The sequence below is a fragment of the Gobio gobio genome (genome assembly GCF_949357685.1).
Source record: "Gobio gobio genome assembly, chromosome: 7".
Classification (NCBI taxonomy): domain Eukaryota; kingdom Metazoa; phylum Chordata; class Actinopteri; order Cypriniformes; family Gobionidae; genus Gobio; species Gobio gobio.
In genome coordinates this window covers 45,641,614-45,660,639 of record NC_137103.1, presented here as the reverse complement: position 1 = coordinate 45,660,639, position 19,026 = coordinate 45,641,614, and the positions used below count along the sequence as shown (strand labels likewise).

Here is a 19,026-nt window from a genome sequence, read left to right as displayed (position 1 = left end):
GATCTCACACAAAAAATAAAATAAAATAATTCACAAAAGTGCTTGAAATACTAATCTTTGGACATTGCTTAGAGTAGCATAAGCTAGAATAGGGAGGGGATAGAGGAAAATGTAGGGTGTTTTTTTTTATTTTTTAGATGAGGTCCACATGAATGCACTTTCAAAGGGTTTTGAAGTGCTTCAAATGGTACTGCGCAATCCCATCTGAGGATTAGGGTCTGATCTAGCGAAACGAAACATTTTATAAAAAAATTTAAAAATCAAATGTATATAGTTTTTAACCACAATTGATCGTCTTCTGCTGGTCTGCAACGAGCCAGGCATTAGGTAACATACGTTGAAAAGGTCATGCCAAACGTGGGCGGAAGTATCGCCCCATTGTTTACAAAGCGAACATTCAAAGACTAATACAAATGCTTTTTTAACAAAACAGGTAAAACAATAAATTAAATAATACATTTCACGAGTTTGCACTTACATATAATTTATAGAGAGTAACTTAATGCGTATTTGGCGTGCTGTCCGGGGGGAGGGCTTCGAGCTCGGATTTAGGCCCGAACTCAGAGAACCCCCCGTATATGCAAGTGGTTTAGAGTAAAAAGTGTGGAGAAGGGGGTGGTGGAGGGTCAGAGTCCTTCACGGATCCGATTTTGTAAACCCGTACCCGCCCGTATCCGCAGTGCTTAAAACCGCATCTGACCCGTTTTCCGACAACAGCACTAAATAAAGTCCGCACCCAACCCGACCCGCTTAAAATAGAACCGACACCCGACCTGCACCCGCGATAATATCAGTTTAGCATATCACATTATAGACACACTTACAAAAATGTTTATTGCCAGCATACAGAAGTTATCACACGACACGACCATTAACACAAGGACAACTTCAGCCGGGACATTCTAAAACGCTTAACGTGGCTTAATGTAGGTAAGACACTGTTATTAAGAGACCAAACTCAGTAAACATAATACTAATAACGTATAATATGTACAAAAAAATTAGATGAGCCCAGAATATGAACGCAATGCGTTAAATTACACGTTAAGCGTTTTCCTCCCATAGAAAACCATTATAAGAAAACGCTTAATGTGGCTTAATGTAGCCTACTAAGACAGTGTAATTAAGAGATCAAACTCAGGAAACATAACAAAAATACTGTTCGATAGAACAGCTTGTGCTTGGTTTGTTACCACAGTTATCTACGTGCTTCCTCAGCGATGAAGTTCCACATTTGGGGCCATCTTTTCTTCAAATAATCCATCTTGACGACTGCAGTGCAGGAAGATTGTGCGCGCGGTTGTGATTCTGGGAGGGCGCACACGTGCACCGTGCGGCCACAAATAAACTGATATGGATTTTAAATTATTTTATCAACTTGAAATACAGGCAAGGCATATTTTTGTATATGCATATTTTTAGGAACACATCTACAATATACATATATTTTATATATATAGGCCTATATTCGTTTGCACGTGACTGTTTAAAACCCGTGTTTAGACCCGTGTTCTCCCTTGTCCGACCCAACCCGCACCCGTATCCGACACAGTAGGATGTTTTTCACCCGTTTCAGCAATATTCGTGGGTCACCCGTCTCTGTGGAGGGTTGCTGAGAACTGTAAACAAGCGGAGGTAGGACTGCTGCGTATCTATTGTTGATTGGCTGAGTGCTCTCCACCGGTGTCAATTATCTGAATGTGCTTCTCCCGAACCTTGTTAATAAAACATCATATGTCATTCAACATACAATAAAATTTGAACAATCCTCCTTTTCCACACTTTTGAAATGTACAGTGAGAAATGTATAATTATTTATTTACTTTTCACTTTTACCAATAATTGGAATTTCACAAATATTTTGCAACAAATTGTCTATTAATGTATTAGTCTGCCTTTACATTGCTTTAATGCGTTACTAGTATTTTAACACATCATCTTCCTGAGAACCAGAAAAAAAGGTTTTGTGAATTTAGATTTTTTTTAGGTCATTACATTGTTTGGAGCATAAAAAAAACCAATGGATATAAAATAAAATAAATCCTATGTTATATGCTAAATCCTCTGCTCTGTACAGGACACCAGAACTATTTATTGAGAAAATGAAAAGACATGAATAGACAAAAACAATGGGATTTTTTTTTCAGTCAATTTTTATTCTTCAAGCATTTTTTTTCCAAACTTTATATAAAGATGATTCTCAATGTTATGAAAGAAATAAAATAATAATTTGATATACCATTTTACTATGCAATATGTGTGTGTAAACATGGCCATATGCCATTCCCATTCTATGCAATGCATCTATACACTGTATATAATTTACATATTAATGTGTTTTGGGACAATATGTAAATGTAAAAAGACGTGTAATAATATTTTCAAAAGAATGTCTCATATTTCATAAGAATATCCAGACTTAAAACTGTGCATGAGAAATTCGCTAAAATATCATTAAAACCTCTATTCTGAGTCTCAGGAGGATATTTCTGTCTCATGCAGAGTGGCATTTATATTTAGATGTCACTTCCTAAACTTTGCAGGATGCGATTGGCCATCTGTCCTCTTAGCAATAATAGTTTTATTCAATGAATGTTACAGACTGTAGCCTCGACAGTGAGCCAAGATCGCTACGATCACTAAAATGCTGTTGCTTTGTCAGTTCATCGCGATCTCACAAAGCTCCGTTATAAAAATTAAGTTGTCAACAATAAATATCTTACTTACATCGTGTCTTGTTAATGAGAGGTTATGCGAGCCTGCATTAACTCAGCACTGAATAGCCTAAAAACGCTGCGTTTTTGAGCGGTGAGATTCTGATCGCATTCGAGAAATCAACAACTATCTGTGATTGGCTACACTACTCACCGCTGCAAAAACACGCTGTAAATAGATGCATTTGACGCTCTCCAGAGGAAACAAATTTGCAAAGTTTCGCCAATATTACAGTATCAACTGAGGGTGCTTTTTCTTGCGTTTGAGGGTGCTTAGCATAGAACCGGGCCTGCTCTCTGTGATGGTACCACGAGCCGTCACTCCTTAGCTGAATGAAGGGTTCTGGTGGGGGTGTAGACTCGTAGGAGCGAGTGGAAGTATGCAGGAGCTGAGCCTGTGGTGGATCTGTAAGCAAGCGTCAACACCTTGAACTTGATGCAAGCAGCGAGTGGTAGGCAGTGCAGAGAGATGAGGAGAGGTGTGACGTGGGCCCTTTTGGGCTCGTTGAAGACAAGACGTGTATTTGGTTAAAGGGTTAGTTCACCCAAAAATGAAAATTAGCCCACGGTTTACTCACCCTCAAGTCATCCTAGGTGTATATTACATACTTCTTTCAGATGAATAAAATCGGAGTTATATTAAAAAAAGTCCTGGCTAATCCAAGCATTATAATGGCAGTGTATTGTTGCATCGTTTTTGAATTCCATAAAAGTGCATCTGTCCGTCATATAACTGCTCCACACAGCTCCGGGGGGTTAAAAAAGGCATTTCTGAGGTGAATCAATGCGTTTGTGAAAGAAAAATATCCATATTTAAAACTTTATAAAGTAAATTATCTAGCTTCCAACTGATCGCCTTCCGTATTCAACTTACGGAAAAACTGTAGTGCCTCTCACAGTTCAAAATGCTTACGCTACATCTGACGACATTGCACACCATTTACGCTCGTCAGACGTAGCGTAAGCATTTAGAATTACTATTATATTATATGTGAATTATTTTTGTTTAGTTGCCCGTTTCATCGAAACAAATCTCACAATATAATTTTAACATCAATGTAAATAAAAAACAAAAAATGTAATGCCAATATTTAGATACCAAAAACTCTTTTCTTGATGAATACTCTTCCAGACAGCCATATTTTACATAACTGTGTGAGTATTTGACAGTTTGAGTGTGTAACAAGACACGAAACAGAACTGAAGGGATCACACGCTTTCAGAGAGGCGGCTTGTGCACACGTTTCGGTGTGTGTGTCAGACAGCGTGAGACTGCAATGAGTTGTTTTTCGCAAGTTATTGGGTTTAATAACTCTTTTTAACGTCAAGCAAGTCACATAAGTAACAGTCGTGTGCCCAGTCTATTCTCTGCTATATGCGTCGACCTAAAACGTACACTTTTCACAATGTTGAAGTAGCCTATTAAAATCATTCAGATATTGCGTGGAGTTGCGATATGCATATCGCGATATGAACATTTGCGATATTTCGATAATTTCGATATATTGCACAGCCCTAGTACTGTTGTTCATTCAGTGCTTCAGCTCGCGCAGCTCAAACAGCATGCACAATTAATAATAATGATTGAGACTGTCATATTACATAACATTAATGAGAACACTATTTTAATAAATCGTTGTGAATTCATTGGATTTAGCTGCGCTTTTCAGCGCGTTGTTCCAGGAAAGAGCGCATCCACACATTCTGAATAACACTCATCTGAGGCGGCGTTGGTGACATGTTTTCGAGGTTATATTTGATTATCAAAAAAGTAATTTAATTAGATGATCAATTACATCAACTCATTTTACAATCTTACTAGCCCTTTATATAGATTAATAATCGTTCTCATTCAGTCATGCTGTCGGCTAAAAGCCTCTGCTGTAGACGCATATTGCCGTGTTAAAGGGGCACTTCAGCGCTGGGAAGATGAATGTGTATTTAAACTGGGTCATTTATGTAGTAGAAATGTGAAATTATTTTTGAATTTGGTGCCTTCTACACTGAGAAAAGAACATGTATTTTTGGATGAACGAAAACAACCTACGACTAGACATGTGCCGGTAAACGGTAATATGATATACCGCAATAATGAACATGCACAATATTGTTATCGTGGGCACTTCAAAATACCGTGAATAATTATTTATTACGAATTATTCCGATTTTTAGAATGAATTTTAACAATACTTTACCCATCAACCGTTTAAAATGAAAAACACGTCAAAGAGGAATGCGCACTGATGTAAATAGACCGTGCATGAGCCGAGCACATGGCGGAATGAGGAGATGCGCTGAAGTGGACATTCATTCTTCGACAGCAGAGGGCGCTGACGGAACAGCAGAAATGCAGCCGTTTCCCCAGTAATCATATAACCTAATACACATAATACTTAAAGACTTAAGGCTATTCATTTTCAAACTTGCATTTTATATTTTAATCTGGACTAAATTACATGCCCTAGATATTGTTTGAATATTCTGACTGTTGTTCAATCACACACTCTACAAGGCTCCAGTATTTAACATTAGTTCCTTCATTAACAAACTGACAATGAAAAATACTTCTAAAGCATGTATTAATCTTAGTTAAATGTACATTTCAGCATACCTATTGTTCTTTATAATTCTTTTGCACTTTAATCTGTTTTAAATATTTGTTTACATTATACATTTTTGTGTATTGCTTTATTGTATTTAAATGTTTGGTTAGTTTGTAATAAGAAAGTGATTTAACCTGTTATAGTATGACAACACTTTTTTGCAACTTATTTCAATATCGTGATAATACCGTATACCGTGATAAAAGCTTCAGCAATTAATCGCAACATGAAAATTTGATACCGGCACATGCCTACCTACGACTGGCCACTCCCAAAGCCACAACGAAATGGCCCTACAAGGCCACTCCCAAAGTCACGGCTACTGGTTATATCCCTTGCCCACAGCGGCACCGCCCCAACGTCGTTTTGATATTCATAGTAATAAAATCATTTCGTTCAGTTAGAGAACAGACACTACAATTAAAAACTGAACGTGTCTTTTCAATAAAGTGTGAGTGAGCCGAACGAAAGTCACGATTTCATTCATCACGAGAGCGAAGAGCTGAGCTGAGGTAAGCGCGGCAGTCATTCACGACGCGTGTCCAGTCTGGCGCGTTTTAAGATCATGCCTATGGAAGCTTAACTTTCATAGGAATTCATTGAAAAGTTGAAACACTCGCTTTGTTCCACACCGCTCCGTTATTAATGCCCGAGCCGAGCGGCAGCGGCCGTGTGCATTTACATTCTGTGAGTGAGATCCTACCCCTATGAGCGGGTTGAAAACATACAGAACTAGCTCCTTCTACTGGCTGTAGTCTCTAGCCTCTGGACAAAAAATCCTCAGATGATGCAAAATGTGTCATCTGAGGATTTTTTCCAGAAATAAAATGCATAATTCTCTTGTCTCAGGGGGACATGAGGGGGGAAAGTACGATAATTCGAATATACTACCGGGTTTCTACTGATACAAAGCTTAATGCTAATCGCTGAAGTAACCCTTTAAGGCTAACGGTTCATTTAAACAACGATCGATCATGGGAATTTGTGTAAATATACTGTGTATGCACTGTATGTATGTATGTGTGTGTATATATATATATATATATAGTGAGGAAAATAAGTATTTGAACACCCTGCTATTTTGCAAGTTCTCCCACTTAGAAATCATGGAGGGGTCTGAAATTGTCATCGTAGGTGCATGTCCACTGTGAGAGACATAATCTAAAAAAAAATTCCAGAAATCACAATGTATGATTTTTTAACTATTTATTTGTATGATACAGCTGCAAATAAGTATTTGAACACCTGAGAAAATCAATGTTAATATTTGGTACAGTAGCCTTTGTTTGCAATTACAGAGGTCAAACATTTCCTTAAGTTTTTCACCAGGCTTGCACACACTGCAGGAGGGATTTTGGCCCACTCCTCCACACAGATCTTCTCTAGATCAGTCAGGTTTCTGGCCTGTCGCTGAGAAACACGGAGTTTGAGCTCCCTCCAAAGATTCTCTATTGGGTTTAGGTCTGGAGACTGGCTAGGCCACGCCAGAACCTTGATATGCTTCTTACAGAGCCACTCCTTGGTTATCCTGGCTGTGTGCTTCGGGTCATTGTCATGTTGGAAGACCCAGCCTCGACCCATCTTCAATGCTCTAACTGAGGGAAAATCTTGCCATACATGGCCCCGGTCATCCTCTCCTTAATACAGTGCAGTCGCCCTGTCCCATGTGCAGAAAAACACCCCCAAAGCATGATGCTACCACCCCCATGCTTCACAGTAGGGATGGTGTTCTTGGGATGGTACTCATCATTCTTCTTCCTCCAAACACGTTTAGTGGAATTATGACCAAAAAGTTCTATTTTGGTCTCATCTGACCACATGACTTTCTCCCATGATTCCTCTGGATCATCCAAATGGTCATTGGCAAACTTAAGACGGGCCTGGACATGTGCTGGTTTAAGCAGGGGAACCTTCCGTGCCATGCATGATTTCAAACCATGACGTCTTAGTGTATTACCAACAGTAACCTTGGAAACGGTGGTCCCAGCTCTTTTCAAGGGCCTCATTTATAAACGTTTAGTACGCACAAAAGAAGGCGTAATTGGTATTTATAAAAAGAAAACTTGACGGGAAAATGTCTGACCCAGGCGTACGCACAAAAACGGGTGAAATGAGAAATGGCGACACCGTCGGCAGATGGAAGAAACACGTGAAAGTGTGTGAAACTGTAGACCGTTGTGTAAAAGAAATGGCAATACTGCCTCTCATAAATAACATGAAGACTTCACAAAGCAAGTCTTACAATTAACAGCCTACACAAACACCCGCTTGATCGATCTGCAGTGTAAAACAAACAAAATCAAATGAAAATTACAACAGAAATGCAAATTAACACATATTTGCAAAAAGAAAAGTGAAATATTTTCTGCAATAATATTGGCATGTTATGCAATTCATTGACATTGATATTGATATAAAACTGATATTCTCGTTAATGTGTCCGTCTGGCGGAGCAGATATAGATGCAATTAGATTGACTGATAGATAGATCATTAGGGAGATAGATAGATAGATAGATAGATAGATAGATAGATAGATAGATAGATAGATAGATAGATAGATAGATAGATAGATAGATAGATAGATAGATAGATAGATAGATAGATAGATAGATAGATAGATAGATAGATAGATAGATAGATAGATAGATAGATAGATAGATAGATAGATAGATAGATAGATAGATAGATAGATAGATAGATAGATAGATAGATAGATAGATAGATAGATAGATAGATAGATAGATAGATAGATAGATAGATAGATAGATAGATAGATAGATAGATAGATAGATAGATAGATAGATAGATAGATAGATAGATAGATAGATAGATAGATAGATAGATAGATAGATAGATAGATAGATAGATAGATAGATAGATAGATAGATAGATGTATTAATTGTCCACTGGGGAAAGTTGTGTTCATAGTAAAAATTTATTCATCAGCTACGGAATCATGGTATTCATGCATATGCCTTTAGTTTGTTTTATTTTTGATAAAATAACGTATGACGTATGTATCAACCATTCAGAAAACTGCAAGAAATTACATTTGCACTGAACTATTTCCCATTTCCACGTAGATAATAGGGATAGGGATTCCCCAATAATTGCCGCCAGTCTCTCATCAAGACGGGTCAGCTCCGGTGTCCCCTCTCCCCCACCTGTGGCAGACACACTCTGGCGATGGAGCGCTAGACGCTTTTTTGCCTCGACTTTGATGTCCGACCATTTCTTTTTTATATCGGCCATGGTCCGAGGTTGTGAGGCTACAGCATTTACGGCGTCTGCAACCTTTTGCCACTCACGTGTCTTTTTGGCATTAGTTATGCCCACACTGTGCCCTCCAAACAACATTTGTCTCCTCTTTTCCACCTCACCAACGTTTAGCTTCTTCCATTTTCTAATGATTGCTCCAACAGTGGACCTTTTTTCACCAAGCTGCTTGGCAATTTCCCCGTAGCCCTTTCCAGCCTTGTGGAGGTGTACAATTTTGTCTCTAGTGTCTTTGGACAGCTCTTTGGTCTTGGCCATGTTAGTAGTTGGATTCTTACTGATTGTATGGGATGGACAGGTGTCTTTATGCAGCTAACGACCTCAAACAGGTGCATCTAATTTAGGATAATAAATGGAGTGGAGGTGGACATTTTAAAGGCAGACCAACAGGTCTTTGAGGGTCAGAATTCTAGCTGATAGACAGGTGTTCAAATCCTTATTTGCAGCTGTATCATACATGTCTCTCACAGAGGACATGCACCTACGATGACAATTTCAGACCCCTCCATGATTTCTAAGTAGGAGAACTTGCAAAATAGCAGGGTGTTCAAATACTTATTTTCCTCACTGTATGTATGTATGTATATATATATGCATCACACGTTAGTGGTTGAGTTATACTCATGGAACACTATAGTTATTCACAATCAAGAAAGTTCATTCTTTGCATGCGTTTTAAAGCCTTGCCGGCTCATTCGCGTGTGCGGTTTTTACATGCGCTTTTCCGAGTGCGCGCACTAAACGCCTGTCAAACACGTGATTACTGGACTAAGTAGTCGTCTTACTGTGCTACGACTGTCAATTACACACAAGGTTAACATAAACACAGAAGGTTATGTCTAAAGTGAAAGTAAAATCGCGTGTTTCTGTATATTAGATGCATGGAGGTCTTAAATTGACAGCAGTGAACACACTGTCCTTAAAGAGACAGTTCACCTCTAAAATTATGTCATTATTTACTCACTCTAATGCGGTTCCAAACCTGTATTCATTTTTGATGACAGAATTTTCATTTTTGAGTGAACTATCCTGTGGCGAGCAGCGAGGCTGAGGGACCGTGAGAGCGGGACGAGGCCACGGTCATTATGATGATGAGCGCCAGCTGCGTGCCGCATCTGCCTCGTGTCTCACGGAGGAGTGATGGGAGTATAAAGGAGGAGCGACGACAGTGAAGGACGAGAGAGGACCAGGGGCCCGTTCTTCGTACGTTGCTTATTACATCTGAGATGATTTGACAGATCCCAGATCTTTTAATCGTGATAACTGATCTCAGGCTAATTTGGTTCTTCAAACGAATTTGCGGATTGGATTAAAATATCTGGATTAAATGATCTAAGATCACTGCGTGTTCTTGTGTTCCCTGAAGAGGGCAGATGCATCGATACTCGAAACCACGATCAGCAATGCAGCGATTGGCTGGCGTCAAGACAGCAACGTAATGACATCATAATATTAAAAAAGCCACCTGGCAAAAAACTTGACAAATTATACAATAAAAACCCCACAAATTTCTGGACCTTTATAAGGAAACAGCCAAACCACCAAACCAACATAAAAATTATAATAGATAAATGATAAATGTTTTTTGTTTTTTTTTAGCATGATTAACAATTATTTATTTTCACGATTTTATACAGTATTTGTACACCCTTTACATTTTTATTTCAATGTTGTAATTTAATTTTTAATTCAATTTGGAGCAGATTTGTAACGTGACAGTAGTAAAGTTTCTTAAGGGTCAAGATCAAATTATCTGCATCTCTTGCGCTGCATCAAGCCACTCCCATAATATCTGTGATCACTTAAATTAATGCACGGCTCAGAGTAACTGTACAACATGTGAGTAAACCTCCAATAAAATTATAAAGTAATTATTCCATCACAAATAAATCGCTCAATCAAGTGGCTGTGTCTATATTATTATATACAACATTATAATATTATATACATTCTCATATACATAAACAATATAACATTTTTATATTATCATTATTTAAAATTATTATTATTGCCCCTGGTTCAGTAATTCAGAACTCTTGTAATAAAGTAGCACTGGCTGGGACAGATTTTAAGCATCACCTCAAGATGCAATCTAATCCTGTTTACATTAAAATAAGCTGCTCATGAACAGGTTTGAGCTCACGGACCTGTTGCTATGACAGCAAGTCCAGGATGAGCTTCGAAGAACCAAACAATCCAAGATCATGTCAAATCGTCAACAATCAAATCCAGCTAACTGAGTTAGCGACGTACGAAGAACGGGCCCCAGGCCTGGACTATGATTTGTATTTTGTTTACGTTTTGTCTATGTATGTGCGCGGCAGTCGTCCGTGAGGGGCTGCCGCTTTTACTTTCACTTTGTTTGTTTGTTTATTTGATTAAAGTTTGCTGTATTGTTCGCCGGTTCCCGCCTCCTTCTTCCCTGAACCTACATACCTCGCATTATACACATCTCTTTAATGTTAATACAACAACAAAAGACAAAGAGAAAATCACTCATTGCTCTTGACTGAAAAACTAATACAGCAATTTTAATAAGAATCAATGTATATTTTATTGTAAAGTCTATGTAGTGTTTTATTTTTACATTTATTCATTCAATTTCGTACTTAAATGCTGCTGTACAGCTCTGAGCTGCTAGTGTAAATCTTTATATATATATTTATTTTATATTATACAAATATCCATAAAAAAAAATGTTGTTTGTAAGAAATTCATATTTAGGTACAATATACTGTATATTTATCTACAAAAGCATTTCAGCTTAAACCAAAGGTTTTTAAGGTCATGACTAATGAGAAACATCAATTTAATCAAGTTGTTTTAAACAGTAAAAACTAGGGCTAGTCACTTTTTAATCAAGTTAATTGTTTATACTTTTCACATTGCTGTATAGTCTTACACATTTAAGTCTACGATACAATAAGTTATTGAAAAACATTTACAGGACAATAATTACAGGGCATGATGCCACAATGAGGTAAGTTGTCACAAATGAAACAAATGTGAAATGTAACAAATCAAACCAGGCCAACAAATATTGTAATTAATAAATTGCATTTTACTGGGCGACATTTTGTCTCAAACTTGTGACAACTTACCCCTGCCTTACATTTAGAATAAATAGGATGATATTTGAGTTGACGAACAATTAACAACACACAAAACCACAGCTAGAGAAGATACACGTTTGTCATTTTTTAACCTTAAAGTGTAACGTTATAATAAAATTGGTTGTTGTGGCGAGATAGGTCTGTCGGTGTAGCCTATACCTACCGGCCGCTAAATCGCAAACGACTTAACAACAGTTAAATGTAATAGCCAATTAAGCCAAATACAAATAATACCAAAAATTGACTAATACATAATTAAAATAAAATAACTTTACCTGTATAGGCTATCCCAGATGAAGCTCCAACAGAGAGATGGAGAAGATAATAAATGTAACAGGTGCTGGGTTGATTTCGACGAGGCGTTATGAACATTTTCGCTTGTGTAAGTTACTCGGCAGAGAAGTTCACGATCGCGAGAAAAAAAAGAATAAGGCGCGTGCTGACTGTCACAACAGACCTGCTGTAGTTAGTGAATGACCCTATAGAAGCATGTTTGATTTCATGCTTTTCCTGATTCATAAAATATGGGTTCTATCATTTTTTTACTGATCTCCATCGTTTGCTGTGGAATCGCTTCCTTCTGGTTTACGTCACGGCTAAGTGTTTACTGATTGGATCAAAATTTAAATATCCATCGCTAACCTTCCGTCGGACAAATCCCAGTCATAATGGGTGTTAAACTGATTATTTGACGATTGAGCTGAAAACGAAGTTTAACTTAATTTCTTGAAAGTAAAACAATTAACATTAACATTCCACCGAATGGGTAACATTTCTTAGCCTACATGAAAATGAACTCTAAAATACATGTTATTATTAAGCAAAGTGTCCAGAACATCAATCAAACACTTTTGTTTAGTTCATAATTTTTACAATTGTTTAATAAATTAAATTATAAAAAAAATACGCTTGAGGCTTCGGTCTTCTTTAAAATGAATGATTTTGTGTTTTTTTTATTAAAATACACCTTTTCTTCATATAGGCCTAAGTGTTTTTTAGTCACAAACATGAATTATTTGAACATATAACCAACGATTTATTTCAAATAAACACATTCTTGAAGGGAAAACAAAATAATTAATTGGGATTCATTTAAACATGTTTTTAAATGGAAAATGGGTTTTGGTAACAGGACTGAGAAAACACACATCCATCTTCTGCTTAGAAACCTTGTAAAAAATAATAAGTAAAGTTACCTGAGATTGACCAACACACATTTTGAATAGTTAAATATGTGTAGTATTAGATTCAGTGTTGAAAAAATAAATAAAGTTTAATTTTGAAGAGTTACAAGCAAATTTGATGCAATGGCCCTAATATGCTTTCTATTGGTTTCAGTTAAATTGGGCTTTTTTTTGCCATTCATCTGTATTGCAAAATGTGAAATGTACCTTTTTATCTCGTTAATTTTCCTGATTGATTTTATCTTGAGGTCCCCCTATTGTTGATCAATATGCTGTTTTTAGAAATACCCGAATTTGCACCTGTCACTCAGCTGGCTGGTTCTATATGGGGGAAGAATTGTGCATTCAAGCACTTTGACCTAAGAACAAAACTTTGTTTTCTTTAATTTCAGTACAGATCACAACAAAAACAACAACAGTTAACCCTAAAGAGAGTCATTCTGAGTTCCTGCTGTGATCCTGCAGTCGATCCATACTCCATCTCAGACCATTTTAAATACTCTTTTGGCAGGCATAACATTTTATTCATTTTTGGCAGACCATTTTGCTTCATCAATTTTCTAAAATCCCCATGGGTTATTTTAACACAGGCTTGGTCCACCTGACGGAAATACTTGCAGAGGACCTTTAAGTCCTGAGATACAAAAGAGGCCGCTTCACCAGCTCCCTGTCAGCAACCTCTCTGATTTGTGCCTTGAGGCCCTCTCAAGGCCACATCGCTAAATCCTATTGAACAGGCTGTAAAACCCTTCAGGCGGACAGAGAATCAGTGCAATAGGCACTGAGGAGGGACTGCAATGTCATCAAAGGGGCATGCTGTGCAATTTAGAGACATGCATGAATCAGGACTTTGGGGCCCTCAGCCATAGGAGCACAGAAGATGTTTGCCTGAGAGTATTTCATTGCTTAAACAGCATTTAGCAGAATTGCATAGTTTACAATTCCAGCCATTGAGAATGAAAAGCACTTACGCTGATCAAAAATGGCTTTTGTGTGAACTATAGGTGAGGATTTATACCAAAAGTCACTTCATCTTAATCTGAGTTATTCAAAAAAATCTGGTTTGATGTACAAAATAATAGCGTATGGCTTCAGTAAATGAGGACAAACTGTGATTTTTATGTGAAGTACCCTTTAAAACATCTAATGCTAGTGGGGAAAAATGAATCTCACAAAGGAAACAATGGGTGAAAACCTTTTTTATGAATTTAAAATCTAAAATACATACTTGTGAGAGGAAAAAAAATGTACCTTTATTTTTCAGCAATCAGTCAGTGAACAGTAAACACATTCATGATATGAAATGGCCCGTGAATGATATCTAATGTTAATATTGTGCATGAACAGACAACATAGTCTAAGATATGTGTAGACAGGTCAGGGTTTTTAGGAAACAGATATTTGAATACACAAGAAGCGGTGCCAAAATTATTGTGGCAAACGAAAACAAAATCATTTATTCAGTGCCTCTGAGACATGGTACAGCACATACTGGTTAAAAAAGACTAGAAGCCCACAGGGTTGTACTGAACACATCAGTAGCACTACAGTGGATTAGGTGTCTGAAATTCCATATGGATAGAAGATAAAGTGTCTTCATAAAACACATCGGTCTCTCCTAAACAACACTGTCAGCAGCTGTTTCATCAGTGAAATGCACCGAATGCAACCAAAGCCTTTATGATATGTCCAATGAATTATGGACATGTAACCGCTATTTTTGAGTAACAGAATTCTTTTTTTTTTTTTACATCAATATTTGTTACAAAAATCTTGCAGCTTCTCTTTACTTAAATCATTCACTTTTGCTTTATCAAAACTTCTGGAATCAACCAGAAGAGTAAAACAAGCAATGACACTAAGAAGTAAGTCCATATGAAATTTCACATTAATCACAAAAACACAGTGATCCCATAGATGCAACAGAAGTATTTAAAATAATTTTGTTTTGTACAAAAACTCTTTTGAGGGACAAGCATTGAATTACTCAAGGCATCTTCTCTTTGCCCACAGGAGCTTTTTAGAGAAAGCGAGCATTTTTAGCTACAATTAACTATTTCAGTCTTGCACTTTTATCTGTGGAAGTATGTAAAGAAAGTGCTCACTAAAATAGAAAAAAGTGTTCTATTTTAATTGTTTCAAATCATATTTTAGCTCTCTTTATTGCAAAATAAATATTTTCTCTTTTGAAATCCTAAAACTATGAGGTCTGCCCCTCGGTGGTATATATCCAACGAACCTTGGATGAAAATGAAAGCGGTACAGACAAGTGGGGAGGAGAAAAGTTACACAAACAATATAGCTAAAATTGGTTACATATACCAATTAAGACATCTTCAAAAAATAAAACAACACAGATGACAAACAATTCATATACAAAATTTTATATGGATACAGTTAAAAACACTGCCTCAGTTGGCCTCACTTCTCTGGTTTAACCCCCTGAAAAATATGTACCAATGCCCTGAGAGAGCAAACACCTCCACGTTCAACCTCCTGCCTCTTTGGCGTTACGGTGAGGGAATAAATGGCTGGCAAATTCTCCTTAAGGCAGACTCAGTTCTTTTTTTCATTTTTTTCTCTCCATTCATTAGATACAGGCACCTACTGGAGTGAAGCAGCCTGTATAAACGCGTTGTGTCGAACGTTCAAGAGCTCTTTAGGACGGCTTTATTTCTTGGATTGTGTCATGTAGCTGTTCTCGATGCACAGCACGATGTGGGAGCTGGAGCAGCTGCTGGAGGTCTGCTGGAGGAGTTGGCCAGCCTGCAGAGATGAGGCCAAGCCTGTCACTGCGCGGTCTCCGGCCCTCCACGTCTCACAGTAGTTATCCGTCTGCCTGTGACCCCTGCCACTGGACCCGTGCCAGATCATCTTCTCTGGCCTACAGGACAGAGGAAGAAAAATGATCAGTTCAGGTGGTTCTCAGAAGGCACTAAAAACCTGCAAGACCTTTCCAAAATTACAAAGTCAAATTGCGTCGGCGGACTGTGGGGTCAGGATGCACAGGATTTTAATCAGTCTTTTGGGAAACTACATTTTGTTTACAAGAATGGAAGAATGAATCACTGGACCAGCCAAAGATTGGGCACTGGATTGTTGAAAGATATTGTTTGAGGCACTTAACTCTTTTCTCAGCGTTTTCTTGTTTTTTAAAAGTCACCGCCGCCTTTTTGATCATTTTCACAAAATGTTCATGGCCCCCAGAATATTTTGTTGAATAAATATCTGAAAATGCAATATATCAAAGGAAAGAACAGAGCCTCTGCTTTTAAACAAAAAAACCCTGTTTTACTCTAGCTTAATGAATTCTTTTTTATCAACACTTGATTGGGGGTAAGTTTCATAAAAAGCAACATTTTGGGAAAAAAGCTTTTGTCAAAAACTACATCCAGATCAGATTCAGAATGATGATCAAAACACAGATGTAGTAGAATCGAGTCCTTTAACACTCCTAAGGTTGCACAGGCCTATACCTCGTACTGGGTCGACATTTCATTCAGTAACATTCGGCAGTTTTGATTTATATGCTGTTTAATGTTAATGATTGCATTATTTTACATGTACATCTGCTTACATATGCTATCACTTGTTTCTGCTTAAGCCTGTGTATTTTCCGGAGATTCTGTACTCTTTCAGAAGGTGTCATAGCACCTTCTGATTTAAGTATTATTACAATTTAATAATACTTAAATCGATATGTCATCCTCAATAAACCCGTCTCCGGCGTGTTGCCTCCGATCCTTCGAATATTCCGATCTATCATGACCTCTGACCTGTAACGTTTCCAGAATAATAATCATACGCTGTTTGTTAATTGGCCAGAGGAGAACTGGCACCCCGACTGAGCCTGGTTTCTCCCAACGTTTATTTTTCTCCATTAGGTCACCTGATGGGGTTTTGGTTTCCTTGCCACTGTTGCCCATGGCGTGCTCAGTTGGGGACACTAAATTTTTCAAAATTTTTCAACTAAATATCGAAATAAATCTAATTATTAAACTAAATTAACCATATAAACTAAATTACTGCTCTAATTACTGATCTAAAGCCCACACTGTCACTGTATGATAATTGACATTTTTTCTCCAGAATGGCTAGACGGCTGAATAAAATTATGCTGCATTATTTTCCTGTTTAACACTGTAAAGCTGCTTTGAAACAATCTGCATTGTTAAAAGCGCTATATAAATAAAGTTGACTTGACTTGACACGTAGCGTTTCACAGTGAAATCACGGAAACACAGAAAATTGCAGTCGCTTTTGGTACATTTCTCGAATCATCCTCGACATTTGCAAAACAGTAAGTGCATTTCTCAAAACAATTCGTACAAATAGCAAAACACCATGGATTACCTGCAAAAGCAAGTCTCTTGCTCAAAATTCTTAGTTCATCTCTCAAAAGTAAATATCTGTGTCAATGAACATGTCAGTGCTATCAGAATGACAAGTCCTTGTGTCATTGAGTACGGATAAGACAGTCAAATTGCTTAGTCATGTTGTCAATATAACAGTGTACACTGGAGGGATGTTCTGATGTAAACTATGGCTGAAGGGTTGATGACAATTACTGTAAATTGTAGGTTACACCTTAGTGTATGTGGGAGTTTGATTGCAAGAGACGGGACAAGATTTACATTTACGCTTTTACGGTTTGTACTGTAATTTGTAGACAGACCATATCATTGCGAATCGATACAGAAAGGAAAAGACAGCACCGCATAGCACAAAGAAAAAAACAAAACAAAACAAAACAAAAAGTAGAAATGTAAACATAGGACAGCAATCTCCTTAGGGAAAACTGTACATGCATTGCTGTAGGAATTACAGTGCAGTCTTCCTACACCTCCTTACGTTCCTGTCTGTTAGGCCACAAATTCACATCCACATCAAAACTAATATCTTAAGAAAAAAAGTCTAATGTAAATGTATAGAAATATGCTTGACATATTATGACAACTTGTTCAACCATTTTGCATGTAAAGACTTATGCTATAAACTACTGCCTAAATGTTGTGGGGGGTGAGACTATTCAACAGAGGCCCATTATAATACATTTTGATCAACATGACATAAGCAATTGATAATGTAGGAAATATCAGAGAATTGTAGATAATCATTTGCATGGATGTACCAAAGCATTTGCAACTTGTTCAAAGAAATGAGAAACTGCTTTTTTGATGTGCACAAGTGACACAATGATGTGAAGATTGAACAGGTAGTTTTGAGAATTTCAATTCTGATCTGAGAAATGTACCAAAGCGACTGAGAAAAACTGTAATAGCAAGTAAAGGGGAATATCCATGAGCAGAACTGTGAGCCCGATCTCACGAAAATGCGTATAAATAATACGAGTGTGCAATCTCATGGAATGTATACGCCAAAATGAGTTTTACGCCGTTTTTCACGTGCTTTATGGCGTATTATACGTACGAACCCCCCAACCCCATCCTACCCAAAAGTGTGTCATATACACGGCAAAACTCATTTTCACACTAGTACTATTGATACGCATTGTCATGAGATTGTGTTGGAACTGTAGCATATTCAAATTCATTTTTAAGTTTTGTCTGTCAAATATGTAGTGTTTTTGTGGATGAACAGGACAAAAAGATGGATGAACAAACGGATAATATGAGACAGACAGACAGACAGACAGACAGATAGATAGATAGATAGATAGATAGATAGATAGATAGATAGATAGATAGATAGATAGATAGATAGATAGATAGATAGATAGATAGATAGATAGATAGATAGATAGATAGATAGATAGATAGATAGATAGATAGATAGATAGATAGATAGATAGATAGATAGATAGATAGATAGATAGATAGATAGATAGATAGATAAATCTATTGACAGACAGACAGACAGACAGACAGACAGACAGACAGACAGACAGACAGACAGACAGACGATAGATAGATAGATAGATAGATAGATAGATAGATAGATAGATAGATAGATAGATAGATAGATAGATAGATAGATAGATAGATAGATAGATAGATAGATAGATAGATAGATAGATAGATAGATAGATAGATAGATAGATTGATAGATCTATTGACAGACAGACAGACAGACAGAGACAGACAGACAGACAGACAGACAGACAGACAGACAGA

General features: G+C 37.3%; 2 protein-coding genes across 4 annotated transcripts in view; one reads left to right on the top strand and one right to left on the bottom strand.

The window, feature by feature from the left end:
* Positions 1-19,026, top strand: part of tfpia (tissue factor pathway inhibitor a) — a 1,059,262-nt gene that overhangs the window by 384,581 nt on the left and 655,655 nt on the right. The gene's annotated exons all lie outside the window — the stretch shown is intronic.
* col18a1a (collagen type XVIII alpha 1 chain a) overlaps positions 14,072-19,026 on the bottom strand; it is a 102,904-nt gene continuing 97,949 nt past the window's right edge. For all 3 annotated transcript variants that reach the window (XM_079821229.1, XM_079821231.1, XM_079821230.1), the window contains one exon: positions 14,072-15,776. In XM_079821229.1, the coding sequence (XP_079677355.1) occupies positions 15,563-15,776 (214 nt within the window). In that variant the 3' untranslated portion in view covers positions 14,072-15,562. The remainder of the gene's footprint in view (positions 15,777-19,026) is intronic.